Raw genomic sequence first — 27,801 nt, 5'->3', positions numbered from 1 at the left:
TTTGAAGCAGAGCTGGCCCAGGCTGGCTGCAGGACCAGCTGGAGAAGATTCTGAGAATTACACACAAAAACTGGAGATCTGCTGATGACTGTATTCAGCAACCCCACTGCCTTTGGGGTTGGGGGAGATGCCCAGAACAAGATGTTCTTCTAAGAAATCAGTGCTCAAGGAGGGTTCAATGCCTTTAGCAGGAATTAAGTAACATTTCTGACCCTCCTTTCATCACAGGCTCATTTCTTCTCTGAGGGCATGACTGTTATGAAACACAGCATTTCACAAAATTAATGCAGAAATTGAAAATAGGTGTTGATATTTGGAAAAGACTAAAATTTATGTTGTGCATGGGGAGCTTGGGGTGAGCTCAGTGATATAATCAGACATAAGAGGAGGCACACAGGAGGTCAATGTTGTACAGGAAAGCCACAGCAAGGAAAATTTAAGTAGTTAAGTGGGAAAAAAAGCTCTGCATTTTATGGTCTCCTAAAACAGTCAGAATTTCAGCATCAGGGATTCCCCCTTCCTTTTCTAAACGTAGTGCTGATTGGTAGTGCTGTGGAGGAGCAAAAGGGAAAAAATCCTGAACCACACAATCACAGAATATCCTGAGCTGGGAGGGACCCCAAAGATCACCCAGCCCAGCCCCTGTCCCTGCCCAGACCCCCACCAAGCCCACCCTGGGCATCCCTGGCAGCGCTGTCCAAAGGCTCCTGGAGCTCTGGCAGCCTCGGGGCCGTGCCCATTCCCTGGGGAGCCTGGGCAGTGCCAGCACCCTCTGGGGGAAGAACCTTGCCCTGAGCTCCAGCCTGAGCCTGACACAGATTCACACCCTTCCCTCACAGAGTGATGTGCCCGTGGAGCCAGGGAAAGGCCAGCTAGGAGGTAATGTGTTCAGAGAGGAATATCACCCAAAATTCCCAGGCAATCAAGTTTTATCCTTATGGGCATCTTCGTTCCTGAGGAGGATCCCAGGAGCTGAGGTTTGTGTTTTCATGGCCCTCAGACATGTTTGGGTAAGTCTTACTTTCTAAACCATCCAACAGAAGAGTGATTTATCTTTCATCCTGGAAGACAGACCTGAAAGTTCAAGATTAATCTTCCTCTTTCCTCCTCTGCCACCACCTTCCCAACAGCAGAACCCAAGGGAAACAGAAACCCAGAGCACAGCGGGCTGGGGTAGAGGATTTTAGTGTTAGGGGGAGGGAAATCCGTATTAATGAGAATTCTTTAACTGTGATCTTCTCTTTTTTTTGCCACCAGCCTCAGGTTCCAGGGTACTCAGAGACAACAAAGAGCCCTGGAAAGGTCCCAGCTGAGCGTGTCACTGATAGCTCCGGGTTGGGAAGCAGGGAAGCCCTGAGCCTCACAGAAGTGCTTGGGTTATCTGTACACACAGACAGCCACGTAATCTCTTTTTATCTGATCTGAGAGAAAGGGAATCCCTCCTGTGTTGTGCTTTTTGGGCTTTTATCTCGCCTATTTTAGTTTGGGTTTTTGGGTTTCTTTTTTTCTTTTTTTTTTTTTTTTTTTTTTTTTTTTTACAAAGACTCAGGCAACTACTCTGCTCACTTTTCTCATGAATTTCCCCACGCTTCTGCCTCCAGCTCTTCAGAGCAGGAGGGCAAAAGGATGAAAAAGAGATCACAGCTTGAAAAAATGGGAATATGCCAGATCCTCTGTTTGTGTAAATCTGAATTTTGCAGTTGATTCCAGTGGAGTGGGGGTCTCTTTGCACTGACATTAAACCCATTAATTTCTGTAGGAGTCCCTAGAATTTAAACCCTGCTTGTCATTCCCCTGATTTCACGTAAGCTTACTGCTATTTCACAACGTTCAAATAATGGGGGTGAGGGGATTAAAACTCCTGATAATGCACTCCACTGATGCTGTAGGGAAACTATTCTGCTTTCTGAGTCATTTGCCCTGAGCTGACTTTCTTTTTGAATGGTTCAGGGGGTTTCCTTCTTTAGCCATAAATTGCATGCAAATTTTTTGTGTCTGTGTGCCTGTGGATGACAGCGTGAGTGTGTGAGTGTGTGCGCGCCTTTCAGAAGCCACGCCAGAGAGAGAGAGAGAGAGAGAGAGAGAGGCTGTTCCTTTAAAGCAAAACTGAAAAAAAAAAATGCCTTCAGGCATCCTATTACAGTGGAACGAGCCAAGGATCAGGATTTGCAGCTCAGCTATATAAACCCAGCAGAATCTGGCTGCTCTGACCAGTTTGCCTTGCTGTCAAAGCTTGCTGCCTTGCGCTCGCACACGGCACCGGACAACGCAACTTCGCCGAGTTTTGACAGGACGGCAACTGAGTCAGGAGAGCCCAGCTGGCTTTGAACACCGTATTTATTTCATGGAGGCTGCTCACAGCGGGATCTAAGCTCTGTCAGAGTCTCTAAGGTAAGTCTGCTTCCTCCCTGAATTAAGAAGTCCTCTCGCACACAAGTTTGCAGTGACCCCGGGCATTGCCCTCGTGGCTGTGACTGCCAGGTCAATGGTCAGGGATGCTGTTAGGGAATCATCTGGGATTGGAGCATGCCTGCCTCAAAGTCTGTCTGCATTGTCCAGTGCAATAATGTCAGAAATGTCTCGATGACATCCACCCGACCCAGTGAATGAATGGAGCAGGAGCTGGCTGGGTGCTGGACATCCACACAGAGCCCAGATTGACAGGCAGGGTAGGAAAGCAGATTTGGGATTTCCTCTTGGCTCCTGGAGTGCTGTACATGTTTCCCCCAGCCTCACCTCGAGAACCAGACTAAATCCACTCGCAGGTTTTAACCCTCCCAAGCACAACTCTTCTTGTGCTCCTGTCTGTGACCTGATGAGAGCCAGGCCCTTCCTGCTGGTCATTTGCTGTCCCCACATTTTTTTTATTTTGCACCAAAGCCTTTGTCACCTTCCTCCCTGCTCCCACTGGGCTCCAGTTTCTTTTAAAAGTCTGGTAATATTAGCCTGCAGTGGGGAGCAAAGCACAAAGGAAGATTCAACTGGTATTTTATTACTCCTGCTTTGCTGGGTGGGTTCTGGGAGCGGGAGGGTGAAATTCTCCATCCTCATGGAAAAACAGAGGCACTTGCTCCATGTCTCAGCTCCTTGCTCCCTGGTGCACTGAGATTTTCTGCATGACTGTGTCTGCACTTACCAGCGAGGCTCAAATTGGCTTAAAAAGGAGAAGCTGGCTGGGAGAAGGTGAACACACTTAGATTCATTTAGGAGCTAAACTCACTCACTCAAGACTTTGTGTTACATCACCTTTGCAGAGTTTTTCCTGCCTGATTTTCTGTCTGGCTACCAGGACAGAGAGTTTTTGGCAGTTAATCTGAACTTCTGAAAAGTCTGTCTCATACTATGGAAAGGAATATTCAGACTGAAATGATGGTGATGTGTTGTGCTGCACAGTGGAAATATAAAATTAAAAAGCACAATAAAAACATTTATAAAAGTTTTTCCTCATGAGAAAACAGAAGACAATGAGGTAGAAGTGATTCTATGGTCTGAGTAAAAGCCTTGCTGTCCAGCTGTTTCATTTGGTTTTCTCTCCTGGTGTAATTTTTTAAGACCATATTACATATTGGGAATTCATTTTACACACTTTCTGATTCATGTGACATGTGGGGGTTGTTTAATTGTGCTGGGTTTGTGCATTTGCCTTTTAAAGCTGTGAAATCATGGAATGGTTTGGGTTGAAAGGGACCTTGGAGATCATCAAGGTCCAGCCATGGGCAGGACCACCACTAGACCAGGTTGTTCAGTTTAGGGGTGCTGGAGTCCAAAAATGAGGTGGACAATGGGGATTAGGGACCATCCTTTGAATCCTAGGGAAATTTGCAGAAATGCAATGGCTTTGGGTTGTTGGGAACGCAGGGGCAAATTGAATCTGAATAAGTTTGACCAGGTGAAAGTGCTTAGCCAAAAGATAACTGGTCTGTCTGCAGCTCAGCTTCCCTGGCAGGGAATTTGGGGAGCAGCAGGAAGAGCTGTCAGGGTGTTCCCAGTGCAGGTGCTGCCCCGTGCCCAGGAAAGGATTTGCTCCTGGGCTGAGCAGAGCGATGGGACAGGAGTGACAAGGGCTGTGCCTCCCATCACTGACCCAGTCACACTCACTCTCCCAAATACCAAACTGCTATTCACTTCCCATATTTTCTGCTTATTAATTTTATCTTCTGGCTCCTTTCAGCCCAGAGAAATTTCTTTGCAAGTCCCAGCCCTTAATCCTGTCACTACAGTTACTTTATCAGTGTTTCCAGAGCCCTGGAAGAGCCAAAGGATCTGCTGCAAAGCCCCCAGCCTGCAGATGAGAATGTCAGGTCTCATCTGGAGAGAAAGCAGTTCTGCTACAGAAATCACTGACAGTGGTCATGGGCACATGGAAAAGACAAACAACCAGACCCAAATCTCCTGTTGAAATAGTGATGCTTAATGGTGTTAGAACTTTCTGGGAAAATCCTTAAACACAGGCTAAAATGTGCTCCACAAACTCTGAGTAACTGTTAGCTGGAGATTTTTTGAAAGGCATCCTCTTTTATTATCCCAGCTCTTTAAAACTGAATCATTTCTCCTCAGTATTCACTCAAACTTAACTATCATGTTGCTCTAACATCATTTCTAAAGGTATTTGACATTCAGCTTTTCCTCATATTAGTGATATTAGTGCTTTTTATAAAATATCTAAAAAAAGCCAAAGACTATTCATGGTGAAGATGTTCTGTCTTGCTATAAAGAGACTGTCAAAGTTTGTTCTTGAGCATTGTCTCACTTTTTGATAAGAAAATGAGATTAAATGGCAGGGTCTGTGCATTTTGGGACTCTCATCCTTTTCAAGAGTCAGGCAGAACTAAAAAGCAGAAGTGTCTGTGAAACAGTGATGCTGCTTTGGAGCCAGAGCTTTAACCCTTTCGTCCCCCCGGCAAAACAATTTGGAAAACCAGCTTGGCCAGTTCTGTGTTGCTTTCCTGGTACAACACCACAGTGCTTCTGTCTACCCAGCCTTGGAGGTTGTGTCTGGAGGTTTAAGTGGTGCTGATGGCATTTAATTGTCCTGGGTTAGACAGTGGGTGTGTGGTGCAAGTAGATGTGAGGGAGAAACAGTTCCCATCCAGTCCTGTATCCCTGGTGTCCTGGAGGAATATTACCTTTGGAAGGAAGATTAATGCAGAGTGTGGTGTCTGCTTGGTTATCAGCTACACATCCACCTGTCCTACCTCTGTGGCAGGAGAAATCCACAGTACTTAAATAATTACTCTAATTTGAAGCCTGTGACTTGATAAATTCCTCCTTGGCCTCGTGCCATCACAGTCTGCTAAGCTGAAGGGCCACTGACAGTTTTAAGGTCTAGTGGCTCATAAAATTCCAGGCTTAGGAGTGGATGATTTACATCCCTGGAAAGTTCGAAATCTCAGCTTTCCAATAATAAAAGGAACTTGTTTTGAACTGTGTCAGTTTGAGATACAGGGCTTTGAAACTGGGCTCTGATTTACCAACGTGTGCTTTCTCAGACTTAATTACTGGTGTGAGTTTAGCACACCCTGCTCAAAGACTGAGCTCTGATCTAACCCTGTGGTTACAAACTGCAGACTGAAACTACTGTAAAATGTAATAGCTGCTGCCCTTAGTGGTTTAAGGAAGCTGCTGATGTCATATTGCAGAAAAAAATCATTGTTGCTGAAGTGGGAAACTAAGGAAGACAGGAATCAAAGTGAAATAAGTTAATATTTTGTCATCTACCAGGCTCAGAAATCTTCAAAACTGCAAGCAATTATAGGATTAGTAACTAATGAGTTCTGGACAGGAAACACAATAATCTGAGGTCATGAGCTCAAAATTATGAATGTGTACAGATTGCTTATGAGTTTTTAAGATGCAATTTAGTTCATTAAACTGCTTGATATTAAAGAAGACTTGTTGTCCATGTCTTTACTTTGTTGATGTTGTAATAATTGCTCCAGCATTTTAGAGCCTCACTGTATGAGGAGTGAAGAGGTTTAATAAATTATGCTTTCTGCCACAGAGAACCTGCAATTCCTATTATTAGCTACTCCCCAAAAAATTATTTGCATAGTAAAGAGAAAAAGGAAATAAGTTCTTTGAGGAAGGGGACTGCTGGAAAGCAGAGAAATTAAGAACTCTGAGGGACAATCTTGAGTTGTTGCAGTTTCCACCAAGCTCAGGGTTTCTACAAGTGTGAAATCTCCTCTCCCTCAGTGCCCGCTGTCCACTCGTGCGTCTGACCCTCTGGCTAGTCAGAGCTGGAGTTAAAAGCCTTCCACATGTGGGAAAAGTCAGAGACTGGGCATGGTTCCAGCCCCTGAAATCCCTGAGTGCATGATGTAACTCCGTGGTGTGGAATGGGCAGATTGGGAGGAGGAGTCAGTGGGATCCTGCCTGAGAAGAGGTGGCTCTGGAGCCTGCAGGAAGTGTCTGGGCATTGAAAAGAGGAATAGATGGGGATCCTTCTGCTAAAATGACAAAGTTTGAATGATTTTGTGTTACTTTTCAGCTTTGAATGAATGATGGATGTGCCCTTATAATGAGAATTGTCCTTAATGTAAGATTTTTCTGGATTTCTAAATGCATCATTTCTCTCTCCTATATGGTGCCTGTTCTGTTGCTGACCAAATAGCATCAGAAAACCTCCACCTATAGCTTCAGAGAGCATATCCAGATGTAGAATTTGAATAATACATCTTAATATAAGGTATACCTCCCAACACACCCCTCCTAAACAAATGTGAGATTTTGCTGCTCAGGCTGTGGAGTCAGTGGGAAATAACTCCCCATTTATGTCCTTGTTTGGCTTATGCATGAGCCAATCACCCAAGACAAATCCATCCTGAGCTGATCTGGTCGCAAGAAATTTCTCCAAGCTCCCATCCTTAATTGTCTGCAGTTTCAATTAAACCAAGGTGGGATGGTGCCAAGTTTTCAGCACTTCCAAGGGGAGAGTCCCGGTGCCCGAATAGGCAGTGGCATTTTGTATTCTTTGGGGAGCGGAGGGCAACGCTGCCAAGTTTGCATTCAGTCATCCATCACATATTAGCCCACTGGAGGTCCATTCTTCCCGAGCAATGGGGGAGCTCTGCTTCCTACTTTGAAAGATTACTCACACAGAAAGCCCTTTCCCCAGCCCAGCCCCGCACAGGCCACAGAAAGGAAGCTTTTCTTCGATTCATACAAGCGCTCGCTTTCCAAACTCCCCACAAAAATGATATTGTTTCATGCTCAGAAAACATATTCTCTTCAGCAATTGAGGAGAAAGTGTGGGGTGGTAGGACAGAAACCTTAAATACAGATTTTTCCTAAAGTGCTTGCTTGAATCCTGGGCTCAACAAAGGTCTATTGTAGTGGCTGCCTCTTCCCATGGCAGGCTGGAGCATTGACTATGTGTGGATAGATATTGGCCAGGAGCCTCCCAGGAGGCTGAAACTGAGAGCCTGGGGAAATTCCATTATAATGATTTTGGCTTTAACTCTGCCCAACATGCACCAGAACTTGCTAAGCTCATAAGCCTAAAATTGCAAATGCTCATTTTGTTACGGAATTAGGATATTTACCCGAATATTAATCTAAAACAGTCTTGATACTTCTTTAAATTTATCTTCTTTTCCACCATGCTGGCAGCACAAAGCTAAAAGGGAACATAAATTTCTTCTTATCCATGAAAATCAAACTGAGATCCTTTCCCTGTGTGCCCAGCAGAACTGGCTAAAGAGTTATTTCCACCATTAAGGAAAGGCTGGAAAAGGGCTAAAAAAAGCTTTATTTCCGAGACATACATTCACTTTCCCTTGCCAAGAAATCAAAAGACCTGGAAAGAGGCAGATTTTGTTGGTCAGTTTGGGGTTTATGTCAGGCACAGGATGCAGGTGAGAGAGGCTGTGGGCTGAGGACTCTGGGGACAGTGGTTTTGTGCCTCTTTGCTGTGATGAAAATCCTTTATTTGGACAGGAAAGGGTCACTCTCAGTGTGTGCTGAGCACTTCAGCACCAACCCTTGGTGGTTATCTCCCTCCTCAGGATTTCTCCTTGTCAGGAGCCATTTGTTGGCCTCTCAAAAGGAGCTCAGTGGCCACTTTGCACTGGCTCTTTGTCTCTCCTGGTTCCTTTGGAAGGCCAGCCTCTTTTGGGTCTGCTGAATCCTCCTAAATAGCTTCTCTGTGCTGCGGGACAAAGGTCTATGCCAAGAAAGATATAAAGGTAGCTTGTGATCTGCAGGCAGCCCATTCCTCTTGGCCAGAGCCAGTGTAATGCATATTTTCCCTTTGCTTGTGGCTTGTACTTCCCTCCTGCATTGCTTGTAGCACAGTAATTCAGGGCTGACTCCCGATGAATGCTGCACACTGTGGGCCACAAGGCACGGGAGAACGGGATACATATGAAGGGAAAGTTCTCAGATCATTTTTCTTACTGAAGGATTTTGGCCATGTAAACAGTTTCCAGGAAAAAAAAAAAAAAACCTGCTGGCATTTCTCATGGCGAGCGCTCCTTATGAATGTCCTATCTATTTTTCCAGTTTGGTGGCCAAGTGGAGTGTTTAGAGGAGGATATACCACCTACAAGCCAGGGAATTTATATTTTCACTGCCAAGTGTTAATTATGATGTCGACTTAGCCACTTTACAGGTTAGCAAGTCAATCACAGGGAGCCTGCACTTCAAGTGCTGCAGCTCCAGGCTTGATGGAAAGCCTGCTACACCCAGAGAGTGCCATTCTCAAACACATCAGCATTATTTGTTGCTTTATTTGTCATTCTCTGGCTGTTACCTCATATATTGTTTATTTTTCTTAGCAAGAGCACATTGGGATTTGCCAGGGTTGCTGTCAGAAACAAGGAAATTCAGTTTATTACCACCAGCCATGTGGCAGGGACACATTTTTGGTTGTTCTGATCCCTGATCTCGAACTATTCCAGGGATGGGGAATCCACAGCCTCTCTGTGTTATTCATGCCCTATATATCCTGTAATCCTGTATCCTAATATCCCAGTAATAAGCTGAAAAAAGGGGGTCCTCAATTGAACTAAAAATTAAATTAATTAATTCAACTAAAAATAAATTAATTAATTTAACTAAAAATTGAGTTTGTGGTGTCAAGCTCCACCTGGGAGAGAGTTTTGCTGCTGACAGAAGCAATATTGAATTCCCTTTGGTGCAGGGTGTTGGATATCCATAGAACACCCATTGCCTTGATGACATCTTTGTGCAGAGGATGCCTTGGGCTGCTCCAGTTTGGTCTGTGCTCATATAGGTCATGGAGCAGCACAGGGCCAAACCCAGGCTGCCAGAGGGGAAATTAAAACCCACAGAGCATTTTCCATGCCCTTCTTTGCCTGCATTGTCCCCTGGCCCCTCCAGCCTGCCCTGCTGAGGGGATGGGTTTCTCCTGGGCAGACTTCAGGGGCTGCCAGCCAAATTCTCATGTGACACAATGGCATTGATTTCACTGGGGATCTGGTGCTGGATAATTGAGCTCCATGTCCCTCCTTTCACCATCCCACGGCTCAAATTGCTGCCAGCCAAGGCTTCAGCACAGGCAGGGCTCAAGTCACTGTGGGTTAAGAGAACGAGGTCAGAGCTGGTGGAGGTCTCTCAAGCCTCCCATTAATGTGGCAGTGCCCAGTTTGTTGACATTTGAGGCAGCAGTGCAGATTTTTGTCCGAGTTCAGTCACTAATCACTGCTCAGGGCTGTGTTTATGGCTGTAATTTCCATTACATTACATAAGTGCCTCTGCTTTACATCAGAGCACTGCAAAACAACCCCAGACTGGACTTTTCAGAAGCAGCCTCCTCTCTTTTTCCAAACGCCTCGCACTCAATTTGTTTCATATCTTGTGCCTCTCATTTATATTTCATTTTGCCTTGCCAAGCCATGGTTGATTTCATTCCATCTTCTCTTCATGAAGTGTTTTGCTCTACTCTTGAGTTTTCTACCCTTCCCTGGGTTGCCAAAGATGCAAATTCTTGATGCTACCACATGTGACAGAACTAGGCCAGGCAGATCTGCAGCCTGGGGGCGATTACTGGAAGTCAGATTTCAAGGAACTCCTTCTGTGGTCTTGTGAGTTAGAAAAATGTGCACATTCCTGTGTGTTTGAGGTGCTAGTACCAAGGACAGAGGAGCTCCAGCAGGGAGGAAAAGCTGCCCAGGGAAACTCGTAATTGGCTTAAAAGCAAGGAGCTGCCTGGTGAAGGGTTACCCATCTGTTCCCTCAGCTCCTTTTAAAACCATGCCCGAGGTCTGCTAATGACAGAAATTATAATTCTGGTCCCTAGGAATAGTGCAGGCTTTTATGGCTGAGTTCTGAATAATTTTTAGTGGTTGAATTAGTATGTGGTTAAATCAAAGTAAAATTATAAAGCAGATGCAAATATTCATAATGGATTCTGAAAGTACTCCGCTGCCTGCTGACCAATATCATCTGCAGCAATCCATACAATTAAATACTTTCTGTTATTCCAGACCAATATAAATGTAAATTGTTCGTGCTCTTACTTACAGCAAAGCTGTTAAAAGAGAAGAATTCCACCTCTCTTGCTTCTGTACGTGACATTCTTTCAGCTAAAATGATTTTAAATATGGAAAAGTGTGGGGTTGGGTGTGTGGAGCAGAATTTTGGCTCATCTCTTGCTCCTGACCTCCAGGAGAAATTTGAAAAACAGCTTCCTCAGAGGTGCTGTACAAAGCAGTGCTGTCTCAGTGCCTATTCACTATGTATTTGTTTACTATGTCAGTAGTTTATGATTCTTATCAATGATCCTTATTTCTATTGCACAGATTTCACCAGTATTTCTGGTAAATGTATTAATTTGGCATCTGTTTTTTTATAGCAGATCAGCTATTCCTTTACCTATTGTTATTATATTTATCAAAATTATTGGTGGCTCATTTAGGAAATAAAGTAGGACCTCTCATTATCAGTAAAAAAGGTGATGTTTGATACCTAAATCATGAACTCATGAGAAAAATTATATTGGCCAAGTTCCCATCTCCAGGACTGGCTGCTCCTTTGTTCTCAGCAACTCCTGCTTGGCATGAAAGGAGTGGGAAGAAAATTCAGAAGTCTTGAATTTCTGTTCTTCCCATCTCATCCCAAAACCACCTAGAACTTTGTGAAATGGGCTCTGGAAAATTTATAGGTGGTTTTGGAAGCAACATCATGGAGAAGGGCCTGGAAATGAAGCAGAGCTGTGTGTGTGGAAGGAACAAGAGTTGCTGTGATTCATGTGAGCAAGCACACGAACCTCATGGTCTGAAACTGCATCAGCAAAGCCCTCAAAGTATTTCAAAGTGAAACCTCCAGAAAATAATGAGCTCCTGACAAAGTGTAACTTGGCAGAGAGACTTTCCAAAGACAAGTTTAGAAAACGGTCGATCTTTTCCAGCTCTGCGTCTTTGCTGCGAGCAGGGAAAAGCCAAGAGCCCAAGTGAATGCTTTTGCTATTAGCAAAGGCTTTATTAAAAGGTACAGGACGTACTTAAGAGGCAGCAGTGGTTTCTGCTGGGAGGTTATGCACAGGAGCTGCTTTTGCTGTGAAAGGGGTTTTTTTTAATATTGGAAAAGGCACTAATCGAGGCTTCTGTGTCTGTGGCAGCTCTGCCATGGTCTGCATTCAATTCCCTGCTCAGCAGCCTAGAGTTCTGCTTGTGTCCTCTGAGAGGGGTGGGTAAAAGTCACTCCTGTGCTGGAAATGCAGACAGGAGGTTCAGGCAGAAACCAGGTGTTTCTGCAACCCTGGTTTTGAAAACGCTCAGCTTGTAACTTCATATGAAAGAAAAGGAAGACACAGCATACCCTCCTTTTATAAATGTGGCCTTCATATGCTCCTGATTTGTTTATCCAGCTATAAAATTAGTAGTATACATGTTTCGTAGAACAGTGAAGGATCGAGTAATTCTTTATATTTCTAAATCAGTCCTAGGGTGGAAAACATTTTCAGCAGAAATGCCAAGAATTGCTGCTCTGAACTCAAACCCACATGCAAAGGTATGAGAAAGATATTTCCTTTGCAGTACCTTCACTAAGAACATGTGTCTGGTCATGATAGCCAGGTGATTAAAAACCAGGCACAAGGGAGGTGTGACCCATCCACTCTGCTTTCCACGAGTCCCTTGGATGTGACCCATTTCCACAGCTCTGCTTCTGTTTTTAGAACGGCGCCAGTTTTTCTGAATCCTTTGTTGCCTTTGCTGTTCCCATCTCTGGTGTGCCCTGCTGTTTCTAATCCACAGTTTTTGTCCAGGCTGTATCTGCCATGGCCTTTTTCTTCCCCTCCTGACAGCTACAGCAAGAACAGAGGTTGCTTTGCAGATGTGAGAAAAAAGTATTTAGCAGATGGCTTTTCTTCCCCCTCTCCCGAGTTTATAGCAAATTGCTCCACTTGGCTGATTGCTGTGCCCCCTGCCAGGAGCCTGAATGCAGCTCCAGAGCACCCCACTGACCTGCTTGTTTTGTTTCTCTTTTCTGAGCTCCCGTTTCCAGAAATTGATGCTCAAGTGTCCGAGCCCTTAACAAAAAACCAAGCTCCAAGGGCAGACTGAATTCCCTGTTAACTTGTGCCTCATCCCAGTCCCTGTGAGTTAGACCAGCTGGGTTTGGTGTGAGTTCTCCCTTGGTTACCTCTTGTAATTCTGTTTCTATTTTTTCTTACTTTATATGCAACACATTTGAATGATCTGCTCTATAAAACAACCAGGCTGTTTCTTGTGGCTGCTGTAAAATTCCTTCTGTGGTCAGAGCTGGATGAAGGATTCTCCTGCACTTCCCAGGCACAGGGGTGAATCACTTGGGTTGTGTAACAGCAGCAAACATTGGCACACCAAGGTGCAGGAGGATTGTGCACATGTGTGAGAATGATCCCTCAGATACCATAAAATTTCCAGAGATGAAAGAACCTTCAACTGATGTAAGAGAATGAGCTGGACCCATGCATTTTGGGTCAGCTGCAGATTTTTCTCAAATTCTCTGGTGTCTTTCTCTGTGGGTTTTGGTAACCTTACAATTTATTTCCATGGATTCATCTTCTCATTCTGGTAATTGGCCTGGCACAACCTCTTGGCTTCAGAGTAAGGCTGCAGTTTTCTATTGTTACCCCAGAATTTCAGGCTGTCCTGTGGCTCTGTGCATTTGTGCTGCACATCTGGTCAGATTTTCTTCTTCATAGCAAAAGATTTCAGATAATTAAACAGTGACAGAATGGCTTGGTTTGAAAGGCACCTTAAAACTCATCCCATTCTACCACCCCAGACATGGGCAGGAACAATTTCCACTGCCTCAGGCTGCTCCAAGCCCTGTCCAGACTGGTCTTGGGCACTTCCAGGGATCCAGGGGCAGCCACAGCTGCTCTGGGCACCCTGTGCCAGGGCCTGCCCACCTTCATGGGGAAGAATTCCTTCCCAATATCCCATCTATCCCTGCTCTTTGTCAGTCTAAACCCATTCCCCTTGTCCTGGCACTCCAAGCCCTTGTAAAAAGTCTCTCTCCATCTTTCTTGTTGGGTCTTTCAGGACCTGGAAAGCTGTACTTGCCCAAAGCTTCTCCTCTCCAGGTGAACAATCCCAGCTGTGCCAGCCTTCCCTCCCAGCAGAGCTGCTCCATCCTCTGATCCCCTGGTGCCTCCTCTGGATCTCTCCAGCAGCTCCAGCTCCTCCCTGTGCTGGGCCAGGGCTGGGGCAGCTCTGCAGATTTCCCTTTCTCTCCTACACTGCAGGGGTAACACTCAAGCTCTTTGCTTTTTAATGATATATTTTCTGACAATTTTACAGCACTCCTCAGGAAGATGTTTAATTATGGAAATGAGGATTTAACAGCACCTTTCCTGTGAGGTCCTTGGAATAGTTAATTCACAGGGACACACATTGTCCCTGTGAGGTTTTACCAGAGGCCCAGCAGATGATTTATGAAATCATTTCAGAGCAGGATGCCTGAGTTTCAGTCCTCAGTCCCAGCCATGGGGCCACACCTTTAACCCCAGGGTTGTGGGCACTGTCTGGAATCTCTGCTGAGAACACAAGGTTTTGTGGCAATTCCATGGGTCCATTTCTCTTGTTATGGAAAAGATTTGGGGATGGCAGACCCTCAGTCAGGAAGGTTTTGTCTCAACTTTTATTGTTGAGATGTAGTTTTTCCAAGCCTGGGAAATCCATTCACTGGGAGACCTGTTCATTCCCACTTTGCAAAGACACCTTAATTCTGTTCCTCACCATTCCACTAAACTCTAATTCCAAAGTGAACATATTCCTTGGCTGCCCTATTGGTTCACCTCAAACTTTATCCCAGTTTAGATTTCCCCATCATTCAGGAGACTCCCTGGTAAACCATACTGGCAATTTGTACTCCCAGGTTCATAAAGGAGATTTTATTTCTGCAGAAAGGTCACAGCCAAGGTCACAGAGCCAAACCAAGGGTTTACCTGTGGTAAAGCACAGGTGAGCTCTGCGCCCCCTCTCCTGTCCATCACCTTCCACAGGTCCCTGCAGGACAAATCCAGAAGGAATTTGCTCTTTTCCTTATGCTGCATGAGAACCAGGATCAAAATCATGCCCACAGGTGTGCCACTGTTAGCTGAAATATATTCTAAAAATTAAAATTACTCCAAATGAGCATTTTTTTGGCTTTTCCAGCTCAGCACTTAGAGTTTCATCTCTTCACATCCTAAAGGGAATAGATCTAATTTGTAAGAAAAACCCTTTGCTTTTTATAGATGCAGCTTTTTCATTTCCTGGGCTTTGCACCTCCAAGAAAGAGCAACATAAACCACGAGTGAGACATTACTTCAGCCAACCTACTCCAGGCTGCATTATTCCCTTGTACTCATTCAGCAGCATCCTTTTTGCATAGTCTTATCCCTTTTTTTTTCCTCCAACAAAACCAGGATTTTTAAAAACATAATACAGAGACATATTTTTAGCTGCTGTGAATCCCTGCTGTGCCAACAGGTCAAATCCACCAGCTGGTCTAACATGTTGTGGAGGCAAAGGGGAAGTGGAGTTGTCTAAGACACCAGAGCAGCACCATCAAATCCCAAACCTGAGAAATCTCAGTGTCTGTCTCCTCTGCTCCCCCTCCCCAGCTCTGCTCTCTTCTCTTCCAAGCTGTTTGTTTTACATCTTGAGCCAAACTGACTCCCAGCCAAACATCTTGGGGGGCAGGAGAGTGTTATTTGTCCATAGTTACAACCCTTTGGTGGATAACAAGCAGAATTTGTCTTGGGAAAAGGAGACTCCCTGTGCTTGGAGATGGTAACAAGCTGAAGGTAATTGGGCAGAGCAGCCAGCAATAAGGAGCCCTCTGGCTCCTGGACCATGATTTTAGAAGTATTTTGCTGCCTGAAAATTCAGTTTGGTGTTTGAGATGCACTGACAGGTTTTACTCCCCGATGGGCACAACTCTGAGCTTTTAGAGGTGGGAGTGAACATGAGATTAATTCTCTTTTTTCTGTCCTGGGGTGCAGGAGAGCACGAGCACTGTGGGTTCACTTTGATAAATTTTCACTTAGTAATTGAAGGCCAGGCTGCTCCAGCTTTTGTTAGAAAAAGGAGCAGGAATCCTTTGAAGAAATGATTGAGGTTGGTATTCTTTCCAACAGGCCATTTGGTTCAAAGCAAGCCATTACTGGTTTCAAAGATTTGCAAAAAAAGATTTGTCAGGGAATTTTTTCCTCAAGAATAGGAAGTCCTGAAATGCTGCTGAGTCCCTCTTAGTTTCCTTCTTGCTGAGTCTTCAGAATCAAATTAAAAATTAAAATTTCAATGACCAAATATGTGTTGTGAAAATCTTTCAAGTAGTTGTACCTGTTAATTTATCATCAGTTGGCTCCAGTTCTTTTATAGAGGCAACTTTTACACTTTTTTTTTTTTCTGGACATCCAATGGAGAGGACAATGGAGGGAAAGACTGAATGAAATTATACAAAATGAGAGGAACAAAGAGAAATATTTTCTTCTAATATAGGGGACCACTGATGCCACCAAATAACTTATTTGAAATACAGTAATTCTAATAAGTACAGTAGATATAATTTATAAATATCCTTGAGTGCTTACAGAGAGTGCAAACCAGCCAAGCCTTTCTTCAAGTCAAATAAAAATTGGAGTCAAATTTCAGTTTACCTCCTCCAAAATGGATCAAAAGCCCAGTATGTGAAGGGTTTCACTGCTGCAGAAGGTGGGTACTGGGTCACTCCACAAGGAGAGGTGTGGGATGGTTTGTGCTCTTTGGGTGCTGCATTGTGACTCTCCCAGGTGACATTTACCACATGGATGGTGTAACTGGTGTCTGCCACAGGGCTGCCTCTGTAGAAATCTTGAAAATAGATTAAGATCTTTGCTCTGTCATCTCAGAACAAAGAATCAGTGTCTTATCCCCTTTTCCCATCTTATTCCTCTCTGCTTTTCCTGTTGGGCAAAATTAAAAATATAATAATAATAAAAAATTTACCAAAACAAACAAACCAAAAAAAACCCCAAATTCAATGTATTTATCACTTCTAAATTCTGCCTGAGCCTGTTTTTTAAAGACCCTTCTTTTGTGAGTTTAATCAGATGCTTGATAAGAGAAAAAGCGTTGCTAACTAACATGCGCTACAAAGCAGCCCCTTCAGGGAACACATGACGTCATCCGCAGGATTACTCCAGCACAGGAATTCAGCCTTCAGCATACCCAAAATAAACCTTTGCAGGGAAGTGCTTTATCCACCTCCCCTTGGCTGGGCATACACTTTGTCAATGTCCTCCTCAGTGGCTGGGATGAAACACGTATGGAAATTCAGATTTTCTGCTCCCAAGCAGCCCTGCTGGCTGGAGCTGCCTTTGGGCCGCTGCCCTGCGGGAGCAGCCAGCCCTGCACAGGGATGCACTCATGGAGTAGGGCTGGTTTTCACTCCCAGCTCCCTTTGTGTGTTGGGGTTTTGTTGGATGCTCAGAGCCCTGGCAGCTGGGAGTGGCTCTGGGGGTCACACACAGCGCTCCCCAAACTCCCCCTCTGCTAAAAGGTGGCACAAATACCTCCCTGATGGATGAGAAGAGACACCATATTGTATTTGCAGAGACTTTTGTGGCAGGAAGGAATGATGAATCTGACTCCATGTTCTCAGAAGGCTAATTTATTATTTTATGATACTATATTATATTAAAGAATACTAAACTATACTAAAGAATACAGAAAGGATACTTACAGAAGGCTAAAAAGATAATAATGAAAACTCGTGACTCTCTCCAGAGTCCTGACACAGCTTGGCCCTGATTGGCCAAAGAGGGAAAACAACTCACAGCAGAACCCAATGAAACAATCAGCTGTGGGTAAACAACCTGCAAACACATTCCACATGAGCACAACACAGGAGCAGCAAATGAGATAAGAATTGTTTTTCTTTTTCTCTGAGGTTTCTCAGCTTGCCAGGAGAAATTTCCTGGGCGAAGGGATTTTTCCAGGGAATGTGAATGCAACATCAGCATTGTGCTGTCTTGGTCCTCTCAAGGCCTTTAGCACCTATTACTGGTCAGCACCAATATGCCAAGGACATCAAGGATGTCATCCCTGCTGGTGGGTTTCCAGCCAGCTGCTTTGGGATCTCAGTCTGGGTTCAAGAGTTAGCTCCTGTTACCCCTGTGATGAGGAGGAGGACGTGGTGAGCAGCTCCCCACCCCAGCACACTTTTGCTAGACAAGGTCTCCAGGGAAATGCAGGAAAGACTCCTGCAGTTCTTGAAGTAAAATGAACGAAAAGGCAAAATCCTGTTGATACCTTGTGAAGGCTGCCCTAGAACAGAGACCAGACTGAGCTAAAGAATAAAGCAGGGATTTATTAAAAGGCCTCCATGGATCCACCTTGGGCAGCACAAGAGCCCAGCCAGGGCTGGCTGCACCCAAGATGAACCAAAATGGTCCCAAAATGCACAAGTACTCACGGGGTCCCTCACTGTGATCAGTTCTGCTCCATTTGCAGATTGCAGTTCATTGTCCAATTCCAGCTTTAGCCCATGCAGTCCCATCCTGCTTGTTTTTCTCTCTCCAGCCCACGGTGTTTGTGCTCTTAGAGCTGAGATTTGGATCATTTGTCCTTGGTCCCCAGCTGGAGAAGGAATTGTTTTGTCTCCCTACTCTGTGCAGAGCTCACCATCCCCTCATATGAAGCCCAGACCCAGACACTAAAGCAGCACAGAACTTGAAAATAATAAAAGCTAAAACCTGAGGCATCACTGTCAAGTCCCAAGCTGGAGACCTGCTTGGGTCATTATCCCTAGTCAGGAGCTCATAACCATGCTGGAAGGCAGCACATCTGTGGCTCATACTGAGATGTATCATTTATTTGTTTCTAATTATGCACATTTAGCAGCAAATTACATGAAAGATTAAACACCACATTACGAGTGTGGTCTGATTAATTCTGCACCATGCTTCTAAGTCACTCAGCAATTACCTTCACTCATTTTTAACACAGATGATTTTATTAAATCTGGTGGTACCAAAAATTAGTTAAGAGCTTTGGATTCCTGTTTTTAGCGTGGTCTTTTCCTGAGGCTGGCTGCCTATACATAATTATTACATAATGCCACATTGGATGCTTCCCGTTTAAACAGCTTGAATAGCTGCAAGGCTCTGACACGAGCCAAGGCAAGCTGGATATCACAGGGCTCAGCAGATGCCATTTCCTTGGCTCTGCTCCTGTAAATGTGAATTCTTCATCGTGCTTGGGATACCTGTTGGAGAGAGGTGTTGCAAAGCCTCAAGGTTTGAGTTTATTCTGCAAATAAATTTGCCTTAAGAGTAAGTACTGCCCTAAACACCACATTGATGGTGTCAGAGCAGCTCTGCTCCTGCCAGCCTGTACCATTTGCAAAGTTCTCCTTTGTCCTTTTCACCATCAATCTTGTCCCCACCTGTGACCTACTTAGAGGGTGGCTGTGATTAAACCTTATTAAGATCTGTAGATACTTGGCTCCTCTTATTTAACACCCTTGGGGCTACCTCTGATCCAGGTGATATATTAAAATAATTAAGACATTCTAGCATGAAGAGCATAATAGAGTTTATGCAGAAATATTGAGGGCAGAAGAAGCCTTTTCATTGGGGTAACTGAGGAATCTTTCTAGAGCAACTTTTCTAGCTGCAAACATAGAATTAGGAAGCTTAGTTATTTGTACTTTGTTTAGACTTATTAGAAATCAGGGTGAGAAATTACTGGGCTGAAATGGCAGAGCTGAGGGATGATCTCAGCTCTCCCAAGTCCCAGCTTGGTGCCATTCCCACATTCCTGGCTCTCCCCTGAGCTCTTGCTGCTTTTCTCCTCATGGAATAGCAATAGCAATGGTATGTTCAGGCAGGATTCCTTTGCTTTTCTCATCATCAGCCAGGTAATTCCTAAGAAACATAAATCAGCAGAGCCTGTAGGACCCAGAAACTGGAAGGCACCTCTTGATTGCTGGGTTCCATATCCTGTTATTGCATCACATAATCTTTCACTTCCCTTTAATTATTGCATGTTTTCAGCAGTCATTTTCTCCCAGCTGTATCTCTGCTTTTCATTTAATTCATGAGACTTGCTCAATATATTCAATATTTCATTGATCAAAGGTGCCACTGATACTGGAATAAGACCACCTCCAATCCCTGAATTTTTACTCTGCTTTGTAAAAGAGCCAAACTCATTGTTTAGTTTGGAAAATTCTGTTCTCTCTCTGAGATCCTTAACAAGGATAGACCTGGAGAGATTTTCCATGGCTAAGAGGACAAAACTTCTGAAACAAAAGTAGTTTATAATGGAATAATCATGCTAATTTACCTCAAAATAGTCACTGTACGACAGAAGGTTTAGTCTCTCATGGGTCTCCTTTTATGCTTATCATTCAGAATTTACCAGAGCTCTTTCACATTTTATGGACGTTGGCTTCAGTGGATTATTTCTCCTTCCCCTTTGTGACACTGTCATGCTGATGGCTTTGAAATATGAGCCTTTGCTAAATTCTAAATGGTACACAAAGCAATTAATTAAAATTCCTTCCAAAACAGCCCTGGCAAAGCCCTGGCAGTGCTGCCTTCCAGCCAAGGTAGAATGGGTGGAGGCTAAAAAGCATCCAAGTTGATTTATTTCACGATGCTGTGCAGTAGGATCTGTGAACCAGAGACCCTACAGCTTCCTCAAAACAGGAACGTCATCTAAGAGCCAAAGGTGAAAACTGAGCTGGAGTGAAGAGCTCAGGCTTAGCTGAGTGATATTTAATGCAGGATCTCAGGGGCTGCACAGGGCAAAAAGTACCCATGAATTGTTTTAATTGCAGTTCTTCAAAAGAGTCTCAGGCATAAATGTGATCACAGGACCTCTCATGGGATTTCAGATAATATAAAATTCCTATTGTTCTTATGACTAATTCCAGTGGCACGGGCAAAGCCCTTGGAATGGATGATGGATGCATTCTGGGCTTGAAAACTGTCATTTGTGACAGCTCAGGAGTCAATCCTGAATTAGCTGTGCAGAGCAGTTCCCATCTCTGCACTCAGAGTGCTCTGGGTCGTGTCTGTCCTCAGTCCCACAGAGTTCCACTGCTCTGAAATGTGCAGTGCCAGCAGCAGATGGGACAGAGGTGGCTCCAGGGGGCATCCAGAGCCCTGAGCTGTGGCTGCTCACCCACATCAAACACAAACTGCTGGCTTCTCCTGGAATGAGAAGGATTCAAGTCACAAAGGCAGGCACATCCAGAGGAAAATGTGCTTTTATGTGCTTTCAGAGTCATAAATGCCTTCTGGGAGGTGTTTGGACCACTGTGGTGGGACTCAGCAAAGCTGCATCAGCTTCCTCTGGCTTGCAGTGGGTAAAATACCTCAGTAAAAAGGCAGAGGCACCTGGGGAGCTTGGGAGTCTCAGTGTCAGCCTCTCCATGTCCCAGTTTTCTGTATATTAATTGGAGGAGTGTGCTTTGTTTACCCATTATATTTCAAAAAGCTTTCAGAGAAGAGGCTCTTTGCCTTCCTCCAGCACATGTGGATGCCATGAGGTTCCTCTTGTGGGGCTGTCAACATCACTGAGTCCTTTCCGTGACAGAAAAAGTGGATTTGTGTCACTTGTATCCCTACATTTCAACTCCTCTAGTTAAAAACGACTTTTAAAACTTCCTTCCACTTGTTTCCTCTCTGCCCCTTTCTCCATGGAGTTTTTCCAGAGGATGCTTTCTTGCTTTTTCCGTCTTTTTCACTCTCATTGCACTCCCACCACCAGCCAGATCATTTGGTTAATGCTTGTCTCCCTTTATCATTTCCAGGAAGAGCTTTAGTCTGAAAATATGGCATAGGTGGGATGGCAAAGGCTTTTTATTCAGGGCTTTCACATTTTGCTATTTATTAAAGGGAGGTCACTGAGCCTGGATCTATAATTATGTGTGGGCTTCCCAGATGTGGGATTTCTTATCTAGAAAACTGTAGAGCATTTGCAGGGTGCTTATTCTTTGTGACCTGGCCTTGGAGGTAGAAGTGAAGTTGTTTGACTAAAAATTCAAGGTAAGTCCTCAGCCTGGAACCTGGATGGATTCCTGCTTATCGCTCTGCACTTTGTCTGTTAGAACAATTGAGAAAAAGGCAATCAGCTTCCTCCTGTCCCCTTTGAAAGTTATGACGCTCTTTTCACCTCTTTGTGCAGCTGATTTAAGACTTTGAAGAAAATTCCTGAATTATGAAAATTTCCCTTTGGAGCTGCACACCCTCAGGGTCTGCTCATATCTGTGGGGTCTAACTGGGGTTGAAACAATTGCCACACTTCTCTGCACACACATTCTCTGGGAGCCTTGGGGAACACAATGGATTTTCTGAATTACTCTAAATTCGGCTGCCTTAAAATTCCTCTCCTTAGAATGCATAAAATGTAAATAAAGGGGGGGGGGGGGGGGAAGGCAACAATTTGGCTTTGATCATTTCTGCTGAAAAGATTCAGGCCTGATGGCTTAGGACTGTTATGAATTTCTGCTCTCCACTGTGATTTAATGTAGTTTGACCTGCACTGAGTATCCCTGCTGATTCCTTCACCCTGTTGGAATTGGGAATGGAAAGAAAATTATTTTCTGCCGTTATGAATGTGTGGAAACAGCAGTGGAAGATGATGAAGTCAGAGCTGTTCATGTTTTGGCCTGACACGTCAAAACTTCCAGGGCCCACCCCCCCCCCAGTCCCTTGCTTTGAGAGCATTTCAATTGGCTTTAGATTTAATCCAGTTTTTCTGGAGTAGATTCCCAGAGCCCCAGGAGTCACAGGCTCTTGGTAAAACCAGCCCAGCACTCTGGCTTTGAGGGCTGGCATCTTCTGAGGCCTTGCCTTGTGAAAATGCCCTCTGGTCTCAATTTATGAGTCCTGTGGAACAGCACTGCTTGCATTCCTTGCAGAAAATGCCCCAATTCCCCATGTCTGCAGACAGGGAATGGTCCAGGTCAGATCAATATCCCCAGGAGATAATTATTTTTTGTCTTTGTGGCAGTAGCTGAGGAGGGGGGCAGTGATAACGTGGTGTCAGTGCCTCCACACGTGTCCTGCTGGGCACTCCAGGCTGCAGGGAGCACACGGATCACACCTTGGTGGAAACCCTGGAAACGTGAACTTCCTGCAGTTAACAGATCACAGAGAGCTGTTTTGGGGTTAGCAATTTACAAACCTCAAAATGCTCCTTGTTGTGTTCCCTGGTGAGGGCTTTGGCTCTTCTCCAGCTGACTCTTCCTCCCTGTCACAATCCAGCCTGCTGCTATTTTACCCAGATTGTAACAAGATGTGCTTGAATCCAGTATGGTGCTGACAATATTTGATCCCTTCCTGCTGAAATGTAGGAAGTATCTGCTTAGACAGGAATTGTTTCCTTTTTTTATCCCCCCTCTCTTTTTTCCCTGCCATTTTCATGTCTAATTTCCAAGTCATGACATGTAGAGGGTGTCTGAGCAAATCTAATCAGCCTTCTGCCTTCGTTAGGAAGGACAGCTGAGATAGTTTTTAACACCTCCATTCCTTCCTTACTGCAATCTGTTTTGATTAAAATTGCACAGGGCTCTCATCTGCATATTTATCATTCCGCATACCCACAAATCATCTCACAATTGTGCCACTCCTGAACGTTCAGGAGAGACTGAAGTGCTACACCAGAACTTTAAAGTATGCAGACATTAATTTAGTTTCTCACACCTGCTGCTTTCCAGCAAATATGGCTTTGGGGAAGGGAAATATTCATGCATTGCCTTTTCTTAGTATTCCCCAGGAGTCAGGATTCCTGGGGATTTTTTTCAAGATTGATTGAAAATTTCCTATTAAGAAACAAATTTCTAATTAAACGGAAAGGTCCTGAAAAAGTTCTGATGCCGGGAGGGGGTGAGGGGAAGGGAGGATGTCTAAATAAAGAAATAACCCTTTTTAATAACATTTTTTCAGCTTTTTACAGCCAGACTGTGACATGCTTTCAGATCTTCAGATGAAAGGGCTGCAGTGGAAATGAAAATTATTCCTTCCCTTTGTGCTGTTGACAGTCCACCTTACCTCCACTACATATTAAATCTATCACCAGGCAGTGATCAAGTTTTTAAGGAGTGTTTTCTAGAAACAGCCTTTTTCTGCTCTTTGGTTAAAATCTAACTTTTAAAGTTAATGTTCATGTAAGAAATCTTACCTGAATCTCCTTTTTCCCCAGCTGGTACTGCAGAGATGCTAACAATTTGCTTCTCAGTTCATAATCTCTGTTTTTTAATCAGATATTTAAGACGTGTGAGAGGCCACAACAACTTTTTTTCTTATTTATATTGAGGTTGTGCCTTGGGGAGCAGGAGAGCAGGACAAAGCTCTTGCCCAAGGAGGGTGGGAAGGTACCAGTGTCCAGATGGGGACAACACAAGCTCTAGATTTATTGTCCTGCATGACAAGCAGAACATTTTGCAGATCATCCACATCATCATGTCCGGGATTTCTGTAGTCAGGGTGGCAGGAAGACCTGAGGGCACAGCTCATTAGGATGATAGGTGTTCCCTGTTAGACAAAATATTTGTAAAACTAGACACAGTCTGGGTCATACAAACCTCTCAAAGTACCTGAGAGATGTCAGACATGACCCAGCTCCTCTAACAGACCACAAGGCCAAACTCATGCTGGGAACCGTCATTTTTTGCCAAACTTTGCTGCAAGACTTTCAGGTGCCTCTAAAAATAAAAGCTGATGTCTGCAAAGAAAATATCAAGAGGATTTCTCCAAGAGGTAGGTTTAAAATACAATCTACACGAGCTGCTCTGAAGGGAGGAGGAGGGAAAATGAAGAGACAACAGAGCCTGGCAGTCGCTGTGGCTTCATTTCTCTCCTGCTCCCGGGTGGTCGATTGTGGTCAGAGCTGTTGTTTGGATGTGTCTGAGGAGCTGGGGTTGGAGAGAAGGATGTCCTCTTTGTTCTCCCTGCCAAGGCCATGGCTGATGTATAAAGAACTGGAGGAAGGTGTCTTGTTTTGTAGATGTCAGATGCAGGAGTGGAGCTCAGCTAACCATGCTGGGCCGGTGGCAGATGGGATGGGAAACACCTGATGGGGATGAATTAGCTCAGACATCACAGGAGGTGTCAAAGCACAGGGGTCACAGAGCAGGCAAGGAATGCTGCTCCTAGACCACCACGATGTTTCTCCAGAAACTTCAAAAGGATGTCAGCCCAGACATGTTAATTCTTCCAGTTTCATCTATGAGCTGAGAGGTTTGGCTGCCTCTAATGCAGCAAGTGTCCACTCAGAGTCCTGGGGTTCATGTGGCTTTCACCAGTAGTGAAGATGACAGTGACAGTGGCTCTTGCCAGAGCAGGTTTGTAATTTTTTAGGCATATTAAAGAAGTCATTAAAGTTTCTACCATGATTAAGTGATTTGTCAGCTCACATTGGTCAGCAGAAAAAAGTGCAATTTCCTTGGTTTGGGCAAGGCCTGTATTCCTGTGGGTTGGGATTTACAGAAGCCATAAGGAAATGGATGCTCAACTTTCACTAAAATTCAGTGAGAATGAGATGCAGAGCTGCCTCCAGTTTTTTCCATTTTCCATTGGTGATCCATCTGTCAAGCAGTCTGCCCCTTCAATGACTACTTGAAGGCCAGGCACCAGTTTTAGCTGTATGACCTTGTCCTAGGGCAAAAGGTGCATAGCAGCACATGGAATTGCATGGCAAGCACTTTGCAAAGCCCAAGTGGAGTGCTCAAGACTAAAATCTCACTTCAAATACAGTCCTGAACACATTTCATGAACTGGCAACCCGTTTTAGGCATTGAATCAGAAATGAGACCTGGACCATGTCTGTCTCTGTTATTCTTTATTAATAACCTTGTGATCTCTTCCGGTGCAGGCACGGCTTGCAGAAATATTTGAGCAAATGGGGTAAGTGTTAGAAATGCCTTAAAGCTGAATGGTTTTCCATAACAAGGAAAAAACCTTCCCTGCTTCTTGTTTACTTCTGAATTATTCCCCAGTATAAAGGGGTGAATTCTGCCCTCTGTGAGCTCAACATTCCCTACAAAACCCACTAAACTTCATTGAAGTGTCTGATGTGTTATTGTCATTCCCTCACAAAAGCAGCTGGGATAGCATGGGAAAAACAATCCCTCCACGTTGGGGGAATCAGAAGGGTGGAAGAGGCTGGTCTCTCATCTGACAAATAAATTAGCATCAAAACTATGATGTTCAGAAAATAAATTGCTGTTACCTCCATTACTGGCATTTCATAGCTTGCAACCACTGAAAGCACAGACACTGATCTAACCATTAAACCAAGCTCTTCTGGGAGTGGGAAGGAAAACAAATGCTGAGATGACATTTATTAGGTGTGCTTGTTCAGGCAGTCCATTACTGCTCTGGCTCCTTACCCTACGTGCTGAGGGGCTGATCCTGCATGGAAGTCAATGGATGTCTTTCCACTCCCCTGGCTCATTCCATTGAAAAGGAACAGGCACAGACTGAGGAGGAAGAGGAAACAGTGGAGCTAATTGAAAGGAATGAGTTTCAGGAGGAGCTGCAGAGCCCAGCCAGGTGCTTGTAACTGTACACGAGTTATTGTGCTGCAGCTGAGGAAAGATCAGACAGTGGGAAATGCTGCCTGATGGAAATGGATATTGGCTGCTAAAAAGGCATTTTTACACATGTAGTTTTATTGCTGTCTCTGTTGTTGAAGTCTCTGCTTCTCCTGTGTCTCACTACGTTTATACTAAAATATCCCTGTGATACAAGTGCTGACACCAGAACCTTCCACCTGCAGAGAGTTCCATTTATCTTCATGCTCTTGATAAATCATCATATAGTGGAACTTACTGTGGAACTACAAGCTCTGGAGTTCAGATTCCACAGCAATCTTGGAGTAATTTGAAACATATAGAAAAGGGATAGAATGAACTTGGTGGTGTGGATGCACCTTTTGACAAAGTCTCAGCTTTCTTCCATGGTCCAACCCTGAGCAGCCTTCAAGTAGTGGAGGGATGAAGGAAACACAGAATTTAACATTGGTTAAATCACAACAGAACATACATTTATTTTATCTACCTCAGTTTTCAGCTGAGTTGAGACTCAGCAGGCATCTTTGCCCCAGTCTTCTGCTTCAGGCAGTTAAACTTTCTACAACCCACTGTATTTGCTCTAACCTGGAAATAACAGCAGCCTTCTTCATTTCTGGTGGCATTTCCTTCAGAATCACACTGAGATCCTGGAAAATGGCTGTTATTATACATCATAACAAGTTCAGCAGCTTGGATGAAGTGTGATGGTCCTGTTCTCTGAGGATGCAGCACAGGAGCAGGGTCACATGTTTGCTGGGTGGTGTAGCTGCTGTTAATCCCTTACACTGTTCCTTCTTCTTTTAGGGAACAAACGCACCGGGAAAGACAAGGAACTCCAGCTTGGTTTGTGCTGGCTCTCCAATTTCTGCTGCAGATTACAAAGGCCAAGCAGACCTAAGACTCTCTCAGCTTTGAAAGGGAACTGGGCACCACAATGGGACTCCCCAGCCAGGTCTTGGCCTGTGCCATCCTCGCTTTGCTGTCCCAGCATGTCACTGGAGGACTCATCAAGAGAACTATCCGGCAGAAGAGGGAGGCTGGCCTGAACGTGACCTTGCCAGAGGATAACCAGCCTGTGGTTTTCAACCACGTCTACAACATTAAGCTGCCTGTTGGCTCCCTCTGCTCTGTGGACCTGGACACAGCGAGCGGCGACGCCGACCTGAAGGGGGAAATTGAGCCCGTCAAGAACTACGAGGAGCACACGGTGAATGAGGGGAACCAGATTGTCTTCACGCACAGGATTAACATTCCCCGCCGGGCTTGTGGCTGTGCAGCTGCCCCAGATATTAAGGATCTGCTGAGCAGACTAGAGGAGCTGGAGGGGCTGGTCTCCTCCCTGCGGGAGCAGTGTGCCAGCGGGGCTGGATGCTGTCCTAATTCCCAGGCAGTAGAAGGTAAGGCAGGCTGGGGAGCTGCTCTTGGGGGAAATTCTTGTGCTGGCTGTTGATGTTGTTTAGAGTGATACTGCAATCTCTTTCTAGAAGGAGCACAAGTCAACCTCTTAAATTTGAAACGTAATCAAAACTGGGAATGTGTTTGGCCAGCGTGCAAGGTACATTCATTCACAGTTCCGCAGCTTTATGGATCTGTGGGTCAGGAGCTGGCCTGGGACCCTTTGTAGCTGTGGCATTGAGCATGGACAGCACTTGAACATGGTAAATCTGTGTCAGAGTTAAGACTAAAACTCACAGTCCAAGCTCTTGGCTCCACTTTTTGTCCCCTTGAGGAAGCTGCCAATGTAACTATTTTTGCTTCCAAGTTTTCTTTAGTAGAGACCAATAAAAATACAGCAGG

At 44.6% G+C, this 27,801-nt stretch overlaps 1 protein-coding gene across 5 annotated transcripts in view; it reads left to right on the top strand.

The window, feature by feature from the left end:
* Positions 1-2,222: 2,222 nt before the first annotated feature.
* Positions 2,223-27,801, top strand: part of TNC (tenascin C) — a 73,632-nt gene continuing 48,053 nt past the window's right edge. For all 5 annotated transcript variants that reach the window (XM_041406909.1, XM_041406908.1, XM_041406907.1 and 2 more), the window contains exons 1-2: positions 2,223-2,391; positions 26,809-27,401. In XM_041406909.1, the coding sequence (XP_041262843.1) occupies positions 26,939-27,401 (463 nt within the window). In that variant the 5' untranslated portion in view covers positions 2,223-2,391; positions 26,809-26,938. The remainder of the gene's footprint in view (positions 2,392-26,808; positions 27,402-27,801) is intronic.

Source organism: Onychostruthus taczanowskii, unplaced genomic scaffold (genome assembly GCF_017590055.1).
Source record: "Onychostruthus taczanowskii isolate IOZ18803 unplaced genomic scaffold, ASM1759005v1 scaffold25, whole genome shotgun sequence".
Classification (NCBI taxonomy): domain Eukaryota; kingdom Metazoa; phylum Chordata; class Aves; order Passeriformes; family Passeridae; genus Onychostruthus; species Onychostruthus taczanowskii.
Note: the sequence above shows the minus strand (reverse complement) of the source record. Positions and strands in the feature narration are given on the sequence as shown.